Below are 14,520 nucleotides of genomic sequence, written 5' to 3' on the forward strand. Positions count from 1 at the left end.
GGGAGTCTGAAGTGGGTATACAATAGCCCTTCCAACCGCAGCTCCCAGAATATTTGCTGTAAAGTAATCTTTGTTGAATCCTGAATATGATAAATAACCCGGGTTATATTTTTTAAACAGTTAATGAGGATATAGGTTTAAAAACAATGTGTCATGCTGCCACACACGACGCGTTTCACCGTTTTATGGGCTTTTTCAAGATAGTTGTGGCATGTGTAAGAACCCTTATAAAGGGATGTCCTTAATTATGATTGGTGGACATCCAAATTGATGCCTTTTCTTAAGGTGGTATCAAGTTCTCATTTTTTAAGGAAGTATACATAGATACACATATAACTTTTGTCTGCAATCATTATAGAGAAATGTCCTTAATTATAATTGGTGGAAGTCCAAAAGAGTACCTGTTCTAAAGAATGAGAATCTAATACCATCTTTAGAACAGGCACTCTTTTGGACTTCCACCAATTATAATTAAGGACATTTCTCTATAATGATTGCAGACAAAAGTTATATGTGTATCTATGTATACCTCCTTAAAAATGAGAACTTGATACCACCTTAAGAAAAGGCATCAATTTGGATTTCCACCAATCATAATTAAGGACATCCCTTTATAAGGGTTCTTACACATGCCACAACTATCTTGAAAAAGCCCATAAAAGGGCGAAACGCGTAGTGTGTGGCAGTGTAACAGTGTGACACATTGTTTTTAAACCTATATCCTCATTAACTGTTTAAAAAATATAACTCGAGTTATTTATCATATTCAGGATTCAACAAAGATTACTTTACAGCAAATATTCTGGGAGCTGTGGTTGGAAGGGCTATTGTATACCCACTTCAGACTCCCCTCCTGCGTGCATAAGCACTAAGTGCAGGGTCCTTTTTTGGGGAAATTTACGGCAACAGCTGAGAACAGCGGACTAATCGGCTTTCCCCTTCACCGGAATATTACAGGTGACGACAGACGCAGAGCACGAGTGAGTCAACTTCATTGAAATAAGAAAGGGTAACGTACCATATATTTGTAAGGAAAACACAAATCTTCAACTTATAGAAAATAGAGGTATACTCTCTGTCATTCAGTGTTATATGAAAGCGGTGCTTTTGATGTTTGGAACTTTCCCTTAATACTAACGTTGTACAGTTGCCGTTCTCTGCATTTACATATCGACACCTATTGTATTCATCTGACATTTGTCTCTCTATATAAGTTGTGAACTCTCTCCTTTGAACAGACTGTAACGAGTGACGAACAGAGACATTGTTTCTTTATATATTTGTCTGCAATCGGAAGGCCTCATTTGCAACATTTAATCTGTGTTAGCACTTTGTGTAAATATATATTTTTTTGGGATTCATTTTTAGAATAATTAATATGTCAGTCTAGTACTATCTACACTTTTATTTTAGGAATTATCTTGTGTTTTAGACTTTTAAATTATATTGCTACAGGGAGACGTCCCTTTTATTAACTGGAATATTCCTCTTTTGTTTTAATAAATGTTTGATACATGATCTTAGGGTTAATTAGGTAGCTTGTAAGATTAATTTTAGCTTTAGTGTACAGACCAGCCTCCCACCTGACACTTCTCACCCCCTGATCCCTCTTAAACAGCTCTCTCCCTTCCCCCACACACTGGTCACCCCCATCTTAAAGGGATAGTAAACCCCAAAATGTTCATTTATGATTCAGATAGAACATACAATTTTAAACAACTTTTTAATTAACTTCTATTATCACATTTTATTCATTCTCTTGTTATCCATTGCTGAAGTGACAACATTGCACTACTGACAGGAAGCTGAAAATATCTATTTAGCCAATCACAAGAGACAAATGTGTGCAGGCACCAATTAGCAGCAGCTCCCACTAGTGTATGATATGTGCGTATTCATTTTTTAACAAGGGATACTAAGAGAGCGAAGCACATTTGAAAATAGAAGTGAATTTAAAAGTGTCTTAAAATTACATGCTCTATCTGAATCATACAAGTTTAATTTTGACTTTCCTATCCCTTTAAGTACTGGCAGACAGTTTTTTTTTTAAATTTTATTATTTATTTTTTTTCTCTGTAGGATTACCCCCTTACCTTCCCACCTCCCTCATCCCACCCAAAAAGCTCTCTAACTCTCCCTCCTCTAATTAATTCCCACCATATTAGGTACTGGCAGCTGTCTGCCAGTACCCAGTTTTCCAAAATTTGTCAATTTTATTTAATAAACCCCCCACACATTTTGTCTGTAATGTAGCTGCCCCCCACCTCATTTACCCCCCTCCCAGATCAATTTCCCATCCTCTAATCCCACCTCCACTGTATGATCCCCCCCCCCCCGCCGCTCTGTTTTTTTTTTCTGTAGTGCAGCAGTCCCCCCTGTTCCCGCCCGCCTCCAGCGATGGCCCGCTTACTCGCCTCCCTCCTTACCCTTCCACACCACCAATGATCGGCACCACCGCTGCCCGATGCAGAGAGTGGTTCTCTCTGCATCCGTACCTCTGCAACTATATTTCTGCACTGCCCCACTCGTACTTTAAGCGAGATTGCGGCAGAGAGAGGCCCAGGGTACGGCGATAGTGGGTGGGATTAATTGAATCTTTTGTGAGATTGACGTTCTTGATTACTTGTTGCCCAGATTATATGGATATAGCCAGTATAGCAAACATATTCCAATGGTTAGGTTCAGCAAGTGTACGGGAAATATTTTTTTGATCCTGCAATTAACAGCTTAGCTTACCAGGGAATTGTTATTGTCTTCAAAGCTGTTCCCATATTTTGGAGGTATATGTCCCCCTAAAATGCAAATTCATGCTTAAATATGGCGTACAACACATACAATTAGAGGAGCACTTGCATTCACATCTGTCTGGGTCGGTACAATATCACAGATAAATGCTACAGCTTAACCAGCAGGTATATTAATATACTAGTAACAAACTGCAGTTTAAAAGATTTGCATCTTAAACCTTCCTTTAACCATTGGGTATGTATATTTACAGTATATGTTTGATTCATGCAGTTCTAAAACTTGTCCTTTTTGTATTGGGAAAACGTTTCATTGTGGCTTCTCATGCAAAAGTTTTCACAGCCCTGATATATGGAAAGGTGTGTCTTCTTAAAAAATAGAAAGTATGAGGTATGTCACAAATGTTACTGCATTACATGTCCCTCTTTTTTCAAATATAGGGATGGTGATCATTATGATGCACTGCGGGATTGCCTACAGGCCTTAGCACTAAATCCAGCCCATCTGAAGGCTCATTTCCGACTGGCCCGCTGTTTGTTTGAACTCCGCTATGTGTCAGAGGCAATGGACTGTCTTGAGGAATTCAAAGCCAAGTTCCCAGAGCAGGCACAAAGCAGCGCTTGTGAGGCTTTAGACAGAGACATCCGGGTGGCCCTTTTCTCCAAGACAGACAACCGTGAGCCCTCTTTCATGGAGATATCCCCAACTTTGTTCTGGGGGTATTTCTTAATTTTTCTCTTAAGGTTGTCCTTTCACTAGTTCCGTCCTACTTTTTGTATTGTATGTCCCTCTTTTTAATCTGCATCTATCTCCCATATCTTTCTATATATTTACATATAGTTATATTATTTGTATTCTTCAACCAAGTTGTGTGTGTTCTTTTTTTTTGTCTACCCCACAGAAGATGACAAAAAGGGAGGTTCAGTACGCTTGCGTCCTGGTGGAAGAAAAGATTCGCTATCTGAGGATGAACTGCTTCTGAGAGAGAAAAGTTTGGACTATAAACACAGATACTGTGGCCATTGTAACACAACAACTGACATCAAAGAGGCCAGCTTCCTTGGCAGGTGATTATTAGATATCTCTAACACTAACTCCTAGGATACTCCTGCATAGTACCTAAAATAACACAACCCTATCTGTTTTTTAATGCAATTTTTCTCAATAGTAATGCACAGTACATAGTGAGTGGCTCTGATGATGGTTCATTCTTCATTTGGGAGAAGGACACGCGTGCTCTTGTCCGGGTCCTACAGGGGGATGAGTCTATTGTAAACTGTCTGCAGCCGCATCCAAGCTACTGCTTTCTGGCCACCAGTGGCATAGATCCGGTGGTTCGACTTTGGAGCCCCAGGCCTGAGGTAAGGATATAATCCTGTGGGAAAATAAAATACTCAGCACTTAATTCTAATAGTTCTCTCATGATGGAGAAAATGTTTGGCTTGTTAGGATATGCTGTATGTAAAGAGAAGAATGCTAGATAATAAATAAAAACAGTCTTGTTTTTTTGGAAATGTTTAAAGTTCTTTAGGTTTTTTCTTTATTATTTGGAATAATGTATGGCTGAATGAAAACGTGAAAAAAGGTTATCAATGCTCTACATAAACATGTTATCCTAATCTATTTACTTGTAGAGCGAAGGTCTAGATCGACGGGTGGTACAGGATATGGAAGGAGCCTGTCAAGCCAACCAGCGGAGAATGAATGCTGATCCCTTGGAGGTGATGCTGTTGAACATGGGTTACAGAATTACAGGACTGAGTGGGGGAAGTTCAGGTTCTGGTGGGGGAGGATCTGATGATGAGGACACCAGCGAGGGACAAGTGCAATGCAGGCCTAGCTAACCCAGTGAGGAGGGAGGTGCAAGGGGCCAAGGTGGTGGGACATGTATAAGGAATAGAAAAGTGAAACTTGCTTATGTAAGACAGATACCTGTTTGGCTCACCAGTTTGATTATAAACTCCATATATCTTCTGGCTCTACCTATGAGTCTTGATGCATTGGGTTAAGAATGGAATGAGCTCATCCCCACTATACAGAACTCCCATTATGCCTCTCCTCCGCAAACTCCATAATAAATTTGATGCCGAGCATTGCACATGTTTCTCTCTCCGTTCCGGAGTTATGTCTATTGCACAAAAGCGGACACCATCATGGAGTTAAATACAGAGAAGAAAAATATGTCCTCCAGTAGGAGGAATGAGCTGTGCTACCTGGAGAGCTTGTTGAAACCCAATAGCTCCAATTCTTCAGACATAACTTTATAATAGTGTTATAGGAAATCAGCAGCTGGATCTCCTAATTTTTTAGCTTGACAGTGTTGGCCTCTGAAGCTGAACTGCTTGGAAGACTGTAGCACAAAGTCTCTGCAAAAGTATAGCTAAAAAAATGTTCTTGTCTCACCAACTGTGAGGCTTGAAGGATTTTATAAATATATGATGGTAGCTGACATGCTAGACCTGTCCATAATTTAATGGGATCTACAACAGCAGTGGGTTTACTTGGGATGGTTCTAGGTTTTCTTCTTTATGGCTTTGCTTTTAAGCTTGTATTCTAGACTCAGGTCTAGAAAGGTGGCTTATAAAATTAACGTAACACTGAGAGACAAGGTTATTGAAAAGCCCTTCTCTAGTTTGCATTCTAATCTAGAACCAGCTAGATGGCTCCATTTGGTTTAAGGAGTAGACGCAGAACACAAAAGTGTGGTGTGGTATTGTTCTACATCACAGACTCCTTGTAGGGTTACAGGCCCTGCCAAAACTTGATGGGATTTTTGCCAAACTCCCTCAGTTTTTTTCTAAAGCTGCGTTGTATGTCTGCGGGTGGCTGTTCCAGTTTGTATTTGATGTATATCTATGAATAAAAGTTTCTTTATTTCTGATCAGAATTGAAATGTGTTATGGAATGATTTTCTGATGTTCTTTAATATAACATTGTAGGGTTCCATCTTTTGTACACAATTAGTGGAAGTTAGTTTTTCTTATTAACCACTTAAGGAATTTCTGGACATGTATACACTTCATATATGGATGATCTCTGTGGAACCTATTGATCTGTATTCATGTCCAGATAGTCTTAAAGATCTGTGTGCTACTCAGTGGACTGAGCTTTAGGATGCTTGGTTATAATATGTCTGCATGTAGCCCATGTGCACTGCCCCCTCAGCACCTCCTTCATTGAGTAAGGTTGTAACATGCCGTTACTTTAAAAAAAAATATTTATTCATGCAGAGTTATACTGACAGCAGACGCAGCTGTTACTTACCCCTAAGATGTATTCTACGGTGTTCCTGTTGGGACCTGATGGTGACACCATCTGAGGTTCTAGGTGTCTCTGGGAGATACAGAAGACAAGTATAAGGTGTTTCCATTGCACCTCCTAATAACCTTAAACTTAAATATTAATCTATGATGTACATATTAATCCCTATCTATAAGGGTTAAAATCTGTTCTAGTGCCTTAACTTCATTATTAGTATTCTGTTCTCTAGATAATTCAATTAATATTTTTTTATTTAATTTAATATTCTTTGCTTGTAATTGTAACTTTAAGAGCAACTGGTTTCTATCTTAATAATTACCACTTAAAGCAGATAGAGTTCCATCAATATATTTTTAGGAGCCAAAGAAGGACATGGCTGCACTGGAAACCACAAAAATTTGCTTTATTAAATGATAAAAAGGACACGGGGCGGAGCTGGCCGCAGCTAAAATGGCAGCGTAATTCCAGAGCTCCGTATACCATCTCTATAGAATTGCCAAATTATGGGATAAGAACCATGAATGGACAGGGGAAAACGCACCAATAAATAGATGTCCCCCTGCGACCAACAAGCCGAGGCTGACACGAAAAAAGACTGCGAAACCATTCTATCAATGCTCCGGTAACAGGCGCTTAACACAGTGACGCAGTACTCTATCCACGCAACACAATACTGCTGCGCTTGAGGAGAGGAGCTCAATCAACAGACCAAAACCAGGACTCGGAACAGAAAAATGATCAGAGACACCCGCTGACCTGATAACTCAGATAGGTACCACAGTGAGAGAGTAAAAGATTATAGTAGCGCAATATAAGCGGAGAAGGTAAAATCTGACTAATACACCACAGTATTACAGGCTTACATTATTCTGTGGCATTTTGAGCGAGCCTGATAGAGTCCAGCACAAATTTATATATTTTTACAACCAACTATACTACTTATAGACACGCATTCGTAGAAATACAAGTTAAAACACAAGTAGACAACAGCGATATTTTCTGCGTCACAGGAGTGGGCCTACATTTCCGGAACTAATCCTGCCCACAACAAAACAGCTATAGACAGCCAATTTGCTGAGCTACTTTACCGCCTTGTACCTCTTGGGAGGGGAAGGTTCCATTACCCATTTAACAGCTAAAGGCTGACTCCAAGAAATTTTGTGTTTATATTTACTGGCTGGACGCACACCATCCTACTGGTAGCAACCCTAAAGATAAACTAGGGGAGACAGACTGGATGTTTTGCAAGCATACTTAAAGGGACAGTTTACTCAAAAAATTTCTCCCCTTTAATTTGTTCCCAATGATCCACTTTACTTGCTGGAGTGTATTAAATTGCTTACAAGTAGCTCATTTACTCTTATATTGGCATTTGAAATAGTAGATTTAGCCAGTGGTATCCACACTTATTCTAAAAGTTTGTGGCCGCAGGTCCAAGCTATAGATAAGCTATGTAAACACAGCCAGCAGAAGAAATTACACTCCCAGTGGGTGATAGCAGAGATAAGGTAATAAAATGTTGATTTTCTATTATTCTCTCCAAGTATTGGTGATTGGTTTATGGACAGATATAAGATGAAGAAGCAGCTATATTTACACAATGTGATAACGTAATGAGATCTGATTATACCTACAAGCGCAACCCATTTTATTAGGTTGTGGCTTCAAAACACAAAATCAGAGCTTTAATATACACAAAATAAATTTTAAAAAGTGAATTTTCATACATTTTTACTCTGCAGTTGGTAAAAAAAAAAAAAAAAGCAATTGTAAATACATTAAAGGGACACTGAACCCAAATTTTTTCTTTCGTGATTCAGATAGAACATGTAATTTTAAGCAACTTTCTAATTTATTCCTATTATCAAATTTTCTTCATTCTCCTGGTATCTTTACTTGAAATGCAAGAATGTAAGTTTAGATGCTGGCCCATTTTTGGTGAACAACCTGGGTTGTTCTTGCTGATTGGTGGATAAATTCATTCACCAATAAAAAAGTGCTATCCAGAGTTCTGAAACAAAAAAAAGCTTAGATACCTTCTTTTCTCTTACATTGGTGTATCCGGTCCACGGCTTCATCCTTGTGGGGATATTCTCAATCCCTACAGGAAGTGGCAAAGAGAGCACACAGCAGAGCTATCCATATAGCTCCTCTCAGGCTCCACCCCCCCAGTCATTCTCTTTGCCGCTCTAACAAGTATCATCTCCACGGGAGGGTAAAGAGTTTGTGGTGTTAGATTTGTAGTTTTTATTTCTTCAATCAAAAGTTTGTTATTTTGAAATAGTGCCGGTTTGTACTATTTACTCTGAGGCAGAAAGTGATGAAGATTTCTGCTGAGAGGAATATGATTTTAGCACCAGTAACTAAAATCCATTGCTGTTCCCACGCAGGACTGTTGAATACCGGAGAACTTCAGTTGGGGGGAACAGTTTGCAGGCTTAACTGCTTCAGGTATGATCAGTCATTTTTCTAACAAGACCCAGTAATGCTAGAAGACTGACAGGAATCCCTATGGGGAAAGGTAAGCCATTTTCTCAGACTCAGTATAGAAGGATGGCTTAGATTAAGAGCTTAAATACTGGTGGACACTAATGTGGGCTCAATCGATTGCTCTATTAGCATGATTTCATATTGAATCTGGTGTTTTTAGACTTATAAAACACTTATGGGGTTTTTTATTCGCCTGGCACTTTATTAGACACTTAATCTATCTCAGAGGCCCCATCACTCCGGAATGAAGAGGGAGGGGGCCTCATTTTCGCGCCTCAGTTGCGCAGTTGTTTTGCTAGACAGTTCATGCAGCTTCACGTGTAGAGTCCAGAGACCTCAGAGAGGACTTCAGAGAGGCTTATTTCTTCTTCAAATAATCCTTAAGGAAGGTAAAAGCCACAGTAGAGGCTGTGGCATCGTGCTGTAGTGTTTACAACCGGTTAACTGCTCTCTTGAGCTCCGGTTTGGGCAATAAGGGGTTAATTGATTTGAAAATTTGTGTGCAATCATTCCAAAGCATTAGGATAATGTGGTGAAAATTTCATTAAGATCGGATGTTTCTTTGATATTTTGGTAAAAAAGTGTGTGCTTTTTATTATTTAAAGACACAGTAACGTTTTTTCAAAAATTATTTTTTCTTGCATTATAGTGCTGTCTAAGTCTGTCAAACATGTCTGAGCCTTCAGATAGTCCTTGTTCTGTGTTTTTAAAAGCCATGGCGGTACCCCCATTGCATTTGTGTTTAAAGTGTGCTATAGCGTCTAAGCAGTTTAAGGACCATGCAGTGACACTTAAAAATGTAGCCCAAGATGATTCTTTAGAAGAAGGTAGTGAGGATAGTACTCTCTCCTCTCCTCCTGTGTCGACACTAGCTATGCCCGCGCAAGCGATGCCCAGTACCTCTAGCGCATCGATCCCTATTACTTTGCAACAGTTAGCAGCAGTATTGGATAATTCTCTTGCAGCATTTTTATCCAAACTGCCAGCATTTCCAAGGAAGCGCGATAGCTCAGTTTTAAATACAGAGAATCAGCAATCAGACGCATTGGATAATTTATCTGTAGTGCCCTCACGACAATCTGACTTGGCGGTGAGGGAGGGCCTGTCTGAGGGAGAAATTTCTGACACAGGAAAAGTTTCTCAGCAGGCAGAGCCAGATACCATAGCATTTAAATTTAAGCTAGAACACCTCCGCGCCCTGCTTAAGGAGGTCCTGGCTACGCTAGATGATTGTGACCCCTTGGTGGTCCCAGAAAAATTGTGTAAAATGGACAAATTCTTAGAGGTCCCGGTACACACTGACGCGTTTCCGATCCCTAAGAGGGTGGCGGATATTGTGACTAGGGAGTGGGAGAGACCAGGTGTACCCTTCGTTCCCCCTCCTATATTTAAGAAAATGTTCCCCATTGTTGACCCTAGAAGGGAAGTGTGGCAGACGGTCCCTAAGGTAGAGGGGGCAGTTTCAACACTAGCCAAGCGCACGACTATACCAATAGAAGACAGTTGCGCTTTCAAAGATCCTATGGATAAAAAATTAGAAGGTTTACTTAAGAGAATATTTGTTCAACAAGGTTTCCTTCTTCAACCAATTTCTTGCATTATTCCTGTAACCACTGCAGCGGCTTTTTGGTTTGAGGAACTGGAAAACTCGCTCCAGAAGGAGACTTCTTATGACGAAGTCATGGATAGAATTCACGCCCTGAAGCTGGCTAATTCTTTCATCACAGATGCCGCTTTTCAGTTAGCTAAATTAGCGGCGAAAAATTCTGGTTTTGCCATCGTGGCGTGCAGAGCGCTTTGGCTTAAATCATGGTCGGCGGACGTGTCGTCCAAAACAAAATTACTTAATATTCCTTTCAAGGGTAAGACCCTATTCGGGCCAGAGTTGAAAGAGATTATTTCAGATATCACTGGGGGAAAGGGCCATGCCCTTCCACAAGATAGACCCTTCAGAGCTAAAAACAAGGCCAATTTTCGTTCCTTTCGCAATTTCAGGAACGGACCTGCTTCAACCTCTACAGCCACTAAGCAAGAGGGTAACGCTTCCCAGCCCAAACCAACATGGAAACCTTTGCAGGGCTGGAACAAGGGTAAACAGGCCAAGAAGCCTGCTGCTGCTACCAAGACAGCATGAAAGGGTAGCCCCCGATCCGGGACCGGATCTAGTAGTGGGCAGACTTTCTCTCTTTGCTCAGGCTTGGGCAAGAGATGTTCCAGATCCCTGGGCATTAGAAATTGTTGCTCAGGGGTACCTTCTAGAATTCAAGGACTCTCCTCCAAGGGGAAGGTTCCACATTTCTCTTGTTAAGTGTATCCAGTCCATGGATCATCCATTACTTGTGGGATATTCTCCTTCACAACAGGAAGTTGCAAGAGGATCACCCACAGCAGAGCTGCTATATAGCTCCTCCCCTCACTGCCATATCCAGTCATTCTCTTGCAACTCTCAACAAAGATGGACGTAGTAAGAGGAGAGTGGTGTATTATAGATAGTTTTTTAACTTCAATCAAAAGTTTGTTATTTTTAAATGGTACCGGAGTGTACTGTTTCATCTCAGGCAGCATTAGAAGAAGAATCTGCCTGTGATTTCTATGATCTTAGCAGAAGTAACTAAGATCCTTTGCTGTTCTCACATATTCTGAGGAGTGAGGTAACTTCAGAGGGGGAATAGCGTGCAGGTTTTCCTGTAATAAGGTATGTGCAGTTAACATATTTCTAGGGATGGAATTTGCTAGAAAAATGCTGCTGATACCGGATTAATGTAAGTTAAGCCTTAAATGCAGTGATAGCGACTGGTATCAGGCTTATTAACAGAGATACATACTCTTATAAAAGTGTAATATAAAACGTTTGCTGGCATGTTAATCGTTTTTATATATGTTTGGGGACAAAACTTATTGGGGCCTAGTTTTTTTCCACATGGCTGGCTTGATTTTTGCCTAGTAACAGGCTTTCCACTGTTGCAATATGAGTGGGAATGGCCTATTTTAGTGCTTTTCTGTGCAGATAAAAATACTGACAGAGACATTCAGCTTCCCTCTGCATGATACAGGACATCTCTGAAGGGCTCAAAAGGCTTCAAAGTCGTGTTTGAGGGTAACAATCACAGTAGACTGTGGCAGTTGTTGTGACTGTGTTTAAAAAACGTTTTTGTCATTTATTATTCTGTTTTGTTATTAAGGGGTTAATCATCCATTTGCAAGTGGGTGCAATGCTCTGCTGACTTGTTACATACACTGTAAAAAATTTGTTAGTGTAACTGCCTTTTTTCACTGTTATTTCAAATTTTGTCAAAATTTGTTTCTCTTAAAGGCACAGTAACGTTTTTTTATATTGCTTGTTAACTTGATTTAAAGTGTTTTCCAAGCTTGCTAGTCTCATTGCTAGTCTGTACAAACATGTCTGAAACAGAGGATACTTGTTCATTATGTTTAAAAGCCATGGTGGAGCCCCATAGGAGAATGTGTACTAAATGTATTGATTTCACCTTAAACAGTAAAGATCAGTCTTTATCTATAAAAGAATTGTCACCAGAGGGGTCTGTCAAGGGGGAAGTTATGCCGACTAACTCTCCCCACGTGTCGGACCCTTCGCCTCCCGCTCAAGGGACGCACGCTAATATGGCGCCAAGTACATCAGGGATGCCCATAGCGATTACTTTGCAGGACATGGCTGCAATCATGAATAATACCCTGTCAGAGGTATTATCCAGATTGCCTGAATTGAGAGGCAAGCGCGATAGCTCTGGGGTTAGACGAGATACAGAGCGCGTAGATGCTGTAAGAGCCATGTCTGATACTGCGTCACAATATGCAGAACCTGAGGACAGAGAGCTTCAGTCTGTGGGTGACGTCTCTGAATCGGGGAGACTTGATTCAGAGATTTCTAATTTTAAATTTAAGCTTGAGAACCTCCGTGTATTGCTTGGGGAGGTATTAGCTGCTCTGAATGACTGTGACACAATTGCAGTGCCAGAGAAATTGTGTAAGCTGGATAAATACTATGCAGTGCCAGTGAGTACTGATGTTTTTCCAATACCTAAAAGGCTTACAGAAATTATTAGTAAGGAGTGGGATAGGCCCGGTGTGCCCTTTTCCCCACCTCCTATATTTAGAAAAATGTTTCCAATAGATGCCACTACACGGGACTTATGGCAGACTGTCCCTAAGGTAGAGGGAGCAGTTTCTACTTTAGCAAAGCGTACCACTATCCCGGTTGAGGACAGTTGTGCTTTTTCAGATCCAATGGATAAAAAATTAGAGGGTTACCGTAAGAAAATGTTTATTCAACAAGGTTTTATTTTACAGCCCCTTGCATGTATTGCGCCTGTCACTGCTGCGGCGACATTCTGGTTTGAGGCCCTGGAAGAGGCCATCCATACAGCTCCATTGACTGAAATTGTTGACAAGCTTAGAACTCTTAAGCTAGCTAACTCATTTGTTTCTGATGCCATTGTTCATTTGACTAAACTAACGGCTAAGAATTCCGGATTCGCCATCCAGGCGCGTAGGGCGCTATGGCTCAAATCCTGGTCAGCTGATGTGACTTCAAAGTCTAAATTACTCAACATTCTTTTCAAGGGACAGACCTTATTCGGGCCTGGTTTGAAATAAATTATTGCTGACATTACTGGAGGTAAGGGTCATACCCTTCCTCAGGACAGGGCCAAATCAAAGGCCAAACAGTCTAATTTTCGTGCCTTTCGAAATTTCAAGGCAGGTGCAGCATCAACTTCCTCTGCTTCAAAACAAGAGGGAACTTTTGCTCAATCCAAGCAGGCCTGGAAACCTAACCAGTCCTGGAACAAGGGCAAGCAGGCCAGAAAGCCTGCTGCTGCCTCTAAGACAGCATGAAGGAGCGGCCCCCTATCCGACAACGGATCTAGTAGGGGGCAGACTCTCTCTCTTCACCCAGGCGTGGGCAAGAGATGTTCAGGATCCCTGGGCGTTGGAGATCATATCTCAGGGATATCTTCTGGACTTCAAAGCTTCTCCTCCACAAGGGAGAGTTCACCTTTCAAGATTATCTGCAAACCAGATAAAGAAAGAGGCATTCCTAAGCTGCGTACAAGATCTCCTTGTAATGGGAGTGATCCATCCAGTTCCGCGGACGGAACAAGGACAGGGGTTTTATTCAAATCTGTTTGTGGTTCCCAAAAAAGAGGGAACCTTCAGACCAATTTTGGATTTAAAGATCCTAAACAAATTCCTCAGAGTTCCGTCATTCAAGATGGAAACTATTCGAACCATTTTACCCATGATCCAAGAGGGCAAGTACATGACCACAGTGGACTTAAAGGATGCCTACCTTCACATTCCGATTCACAAGAATCATCATCAGTTCCTGAGGTTTGCCTTTCTAGACAGGCATTACCAATTTGTAGCTCTTCCATTCGGGTTGGCTACAGCCCCAAGAATTTTTACAAAGGTTCTGGGCTCACTTCTGGCGGTCCAAAGACCGCGAGGCATAGCGGTGGCTCCTTACCTGGACGATATCCTGATACAGGCGTCAAGCTTTCAAATTGCCAAATCTCATACAGAGATAGTTCTGGCATTCCTGAGGTCGCATGGGTGGAAAGTGAACGAAGAAAAGAGTTCTCTTCTCTATCTCCTCTCACAAGGGTTTCCTTCCTAGGGACTCTAATAGATTCTGTAGAAATGAAAATTTACCTGACGGAGTCCAGGTTATCAAAACTTCTAAATGCTTGCCGTGTTCTTCACTCCATTCCTCGGCTTAATGGTAGCGGCGATGGACATAGTGCCATTTGCGCGCCTGCATCTCAGACCGCTGCAATTATGCATGCTCAGTCAGTGGAATGGGGATTACACAGATTTGTCCCCTCTACTAAATCTGGATCAGGAAATTAGAGATTCTCTTCTCTGGTGGTTATCTCGGGCTCATCTGTCCAAGGGTATGACCTTTCACAGACCAGATTGGACAATTGTAACAACGGATGCCAGCCTTCTAGGTTGGGGTGCAGTCTGGAACTCCCTGAAGGCTCCCAATAAATATTCTGGAGTTAA

At 41.1% G+C, this 14,520-nt stretch overlaps 1 protein-coding gene across 2 annotated transcripts in view; it reads left to right on the forward strand.

Annotated features, from left to right (window-relative positions):
* Positions 1 to 5,638, forward strand: part of LOC128644208 (WD and tetratricopeptide repeats protein 1) — a 46,958-nt gene extending 41,320 nt beyond the window's left edge. For both annotated transcript variants that reach the window (XM_053696904.1, XM_053696905.1), the window contains exons 13-16: positions 3,186 to 3,421; positions 3,647 to 3,812; positions 3,914 to 4,106; positions 4,380 to 5,638. In XM_053696904.1, the coding sequence (XP_053552879.1) occupies positions 3,186 to 3,421; positions 3,647 to 3,812; positions 3,914 to 4,106; positions 4,380 to 4,589 (805 nt within the window). In that variant the 3' untranslated portion in view covers positions 4,590 to 5,638. The remainder of the gene's footprint in view (positions 1 to 3,185; positions 3,422 to 3,646; positions 3,813 to 3,913; positions 4,107 to 4,379) is intronic.
* Positions 5,639 to 14,520: the final 8,882 nt, after the last annotated feature.

Source organism: Bombina bombina, unplaced genomic scaffold, assembly GCF_027579735.1.
Source record: "Bombina bombina isolate aBomBom1 unplaced genomic scaffold, aBomBom1.pri scaffold_786, whole genome shotgun sequence".
Taxonomy (NCBI): domain Eukaryota; kingdom Metazoa; phylum Chordata; class Amphibia; order Anura; family Bombinatoridae; genus Bombina; species Bombina bombina.